This window comes from Lactuca serriola, chromosome 2 (assembly GCF_051521515.1).
Source record: "Lactuca serriola cultivar US96UC23 chromosome 2, Lser_US96UC23_V15, whole genome shotgun sequence".
NCBI lineage: Eukaryota > Viridiplantae > Streptophyta > Magnoliopsida > Asterales > Asteraceae > Lactuca > Lactuca serriola.
In genome coordinates this window covers 127789230-127793255 of record NC_136409.1, presented here as the reverse complement: position 1 = coordinate 127793255, position 4026 = coordinate 127789230, and the positions used below count along the sequence as shown (strand labels likewise).

General features: G+C 29.8%; 1 protein-coding gene across 1 annotated transcript; it reads right to left on the bottom strand.

The window, feature by feature from the left end:
• Nucleotides 1-394: 394 nt before the first annotated feature.
• Nucleotides 395-3767, bottom strand: EDA14 (embryo sac development arrest 14). Its single transcript, XM_079024625.1, has 10 exons — nt 3679-3767; nt 2805-2873; nt 2616-2706; nt 2427-2518; nt 2252-2345; nt 2080-2159; nt 1276-1359; nt 1083-1182; nt 736-834; nt 395-616 (listed from the first exon to the last, which is right to left on the bottom strand). The coding sequence occupies exons 2-9, from the start codon at nt 2858-2860 to the stop codon at nt 742-744; spliced, it is 690 nt and encodes a 229-aa protein (XP_078880751.1). The 5' UTR covers nt 2861-2873; nt 3679-3767; the 3' UTR covers nt 395-616; nt 736-741.
• Nucleotides 3768-4026: the final 259 nt, after the last annotated feature.

Genomic DNA, 4026 nt, shown 5'->3' with positions numbered 1-4026 from the left:
CTTAATTAATACATCATATTTACATCTCAATTAATCATAACCTTAACTGAAAATAATCAATAAATTACGATATTAGTGTTCAAATAATATTTAATATGTTTCCTTTTAAATTTCAAATTTAAATAAATTTTAGTTTAAACTTTTATATTTAATTTTTGTTTTATCAAAACCGGGTCTAAATGAGATAATATAAGTAAACAAACAACCATTAGACACTTAAAACTTTTTTCTACTCGCATCTAAACCAACATCTAGTCATTGTAATCAAGAACACGTTTTGTTAAAACATACACATAACATGATTACACAATTTCTCATCAACAATTTGTAGGTTTCATGTTGCAAAAGGTAATAAAAAAAATAATAATAATTTGTTGCTATTGTGGATACAAAATAAAGTAAAGAATAAACATACATATACCACCCACATATGCTTCAAAATTTGTATTCTAAATGGTTTCATACATTGATAACATTAAAACAAGTATATGTCAAAATCAATCATATAAAAAAAATACAAAAAAAAAAAATAATAATAATAATAATAATAATAATAATAAATACCACCAACAAAACACATAGGAACTCTAATACTAATTCCCCAAAAAGCTTCTATCTGCATTGAATAAATATGACAAATTGTTACTGGTTTGTTTATAATATAATAAAAAAGATGAAAATCGTAAAGATTATAAAAAAAATTAAAAATAAAAGAAAATAAAATAAAAAATTTACCTTCTTTTAACGTTTGCGTTCTGTTTTCCACTTGTATACTGGTCTAGAACTCGGGCAAACAATCTCATCTTCACGCAGCTTTCTTTTTTTACCCTTTTTCTGCATATACAAATTAATATTTACTCAAATAGTCCCTGTGGTTTGGTCAAAATTGCGCTTTTAGTCCCTAACTTTTTTTTTTTTGCACTCGGACCATCCCTAAGGTATTTTTTTGTTACTACTTTCGTTCCAGCCAGACATAAAAAGACTATACTGCCCTTGTCTTTTTCGTTATTTTCTTAGAACCACAGGGGCAATTTTGGAATACTATAATATACAAATAAATAAAAGTATATAACTATATATACCTGTAATTCTTGTTTCATTGCCATTTCATTATAAACTTTCTCAAGTTCTTGAACTCTTCCTCTTCTTGCTTCCAACTCTCTGTAGGAAGCAGCTGTCCTCCTGCAAAAGAATTTGGAAAATTATTTTTTTTTTTAAACAAAATATTTTTATGTTTATAGAATTAAAATAAAATATATTAATATACTACTTTACCTTTTAATTTTATCAGGCAAATCTTCAAAAGCTTGAAATCCACCAACACTCTTTGTTTCTGATAGTATTCTCTTAGCATCTTCCCTGAAAAAAAAATTATATATATATATATATATATATATATATATATATATATATATATATATATATATATATAAAAGACCGTATATTTTGTGTTTTTTCCAGATTAAACCTCATCTTTATTTTTTTCATGAAAAACACCTTGTATCTTTTCATTTTTTTCCGAAAAAGCCCTCAACTTTGTCTTTTTTTTCCGAAAAAAAAAACCCTAAACCTTCTAAATGTTTGCAAATAAATCCTCAACTTTTTTAGCTTTTCCTGAAAAAACCCTCACATTTTACATAATCTCAAAAAAGGTCTTATATTTTGTGTTTTTTTCGAATTAAACCTCAAATTTATTTTTTGCCTGAAACAGACCTTGTATTTTTTCATTTTCTCCGATCTGGCCCTTTTAGTCAAATTGTAAAATGTGAGGTTTTTTGAGAAAAACTAAAAAGTTGAGGGTTTATTTGGAAGCATTTAGAAGGTTGAGGGTTTTTTTTGGAAAAAAAATACAAAGTTAAGGGCGTTTTCGGAAAAAATGAAAAAATACAAGGGTGGTCTTTTTTTCAGGCAAAAAATAAATTTGAGGTTTAATCCGGAAAAAACACAAAATATACGGTCTTTTATGTGACTAACCCTAAAACATATTTATTGATAGCATAAATTCCAATTAGTTTTTTTCTTTTTTTTATGATAATAAATAAATAAATAAATAAATAAGAGACTAAAAGAGGTTCAGACCTATCTTCAGCATAATATACATGTCTGTTTGAAGGCTGAGAATCAAGTGAGTGTAGTGTTGCAGTTAGCTTTTCAATTTTCTGCATTAAATTAAAATAATTTAAGTAAATAAGTTATAACACACTCTCAAATATACAAAACAATCAAAAAGAAAAAAAATCAAATTACTAACCTTTTTCTCAGATTGAACTTTCTGCAAGATATAACCAATATCTTGTGACTTCATCAACAGGAGTTCTTCTTGAGTGTATTTGTTTGGGTCACCCCTGAAGAATATAAATAAATAAATAAATAAAAATTGGTTTTGATTTTTTTTAAAAAGATGGAGGTGGGGTATGGAAAATTACGCCTGTTTATGTACTCCATCAACAGTCTTGGAGTTGATCATCTTGAAGTAGAATTCATCTGGATTCTTGAATGCTGCCTTTTCCTTGAGTTTCTGTTATGAATTTTAGCAATAATGTAATAATTTTAGTTATATTTTGAATAAGAAATTAAGATATTTTCAAAGAAAAAGTAGTTTTAATTTTGCTTACTTGTAAGTAATCCTCTTTTTTATGAAAGGCTTTTGCACGAACAACATAGTCCTTGTGTTTCTCAAGAAGTCCAAACCTTTTCCTTTCTTTTCTGAATGTAATTCAATTCATTATAAAAAAATTGTAAGAAGAATATGTAACAAAAAAGATGAAATTTATTGAAGGATGAAATGTCAGTATGTTACTTACGGTTGAGATCGTTCCTTGTGGGCCCGTCTATGAACAGCATGCTTTAAGGATGACATTTTCAAGGATTAACTGCAAAGAACAATGGAGGGAGAGAAAGGGTTCTTTAGATTGTAACCCTTTGAAGAAAAAGATTCAGAAGTTAATGTTATGATTAGTGAGCCTAATTGTAAGATTGAAACAATGGAAAAAGTGTCGCTAGAGTAAGTAAAGTTAAGCCTAGCTGACATATCAAAGCGAGATAATGAAATCAACGAATTGAATACCCAGATTAATCTCAGGATAGATGGAATACTGATATTGAAAGGCTGAAAACGGAAGTTAGGGAAAAGTGATGATCTGAATCAGAAGCATGATGATCTAATGCCATGTACAGATGAACTGAAAACGATTTCAGAAAAAAACGAGAAAAAAACGATCTCTGTTAAGAAAAGTTGATTACATGAATCTGCCGGAGTCGATGGCGGAGGAGTGTGTACGAGAGGGGGGTGAGAGGGAAAAGATTGGGGCCGACGATGATCAGAAGAGAAGAGGGAGGAGGCGGACGTGAGGAAAAGAATATTAGGGATTATGAAAACTGCGACCGATTTTTTTTCTCAAAAGGTTCAACAATATAGCAACCTTGAACTTAATGCAATGCAGCTCTCTGAGAACGATGAGTTCGATATTAAGAAAAAATTGACTCTGTTTGGTGATTATAAACACTAACTACTCTAGTATTTGATGAAGAAGAAATACAAATCACAGGAACACCATTGTTTTCGCACTAATTAACAATAAATTTGACGATTTAATTAGGGCAAACAAGTAAGGGTATGTAAAAACAGCCACATAAAACTTGGGGAAGCTCAAACGAGAAAACAAGTAGCGTGCGTACCGGAAGTATGAGCGAGAGAGACGGCCGCGGAAGAGGAGGCGACAAGGGCGCACGGCGGCGAGGAGAAAGCTTATAAGATGATAGTTGGGACTGGAGAAGGAGAACAAACTGTGTTTTATATGTAGTAAATATGTCATAATTAAAGGTTAGTCCCTGTAGTTTAGAATTTGTTACACTTTACTACCCAAAGCTTTACCTTTCCCACATAATTAGTCTGTCGGTTAACCACATACGCTCCACTAACGATTTGGCAAGTGCAAAATGCAATTTCATTGAATAACATACATTTTCACATTTTTCCTAAAGTAACTAAGATTGAAAATTTATAAAAACATTTAGTTACCTTAT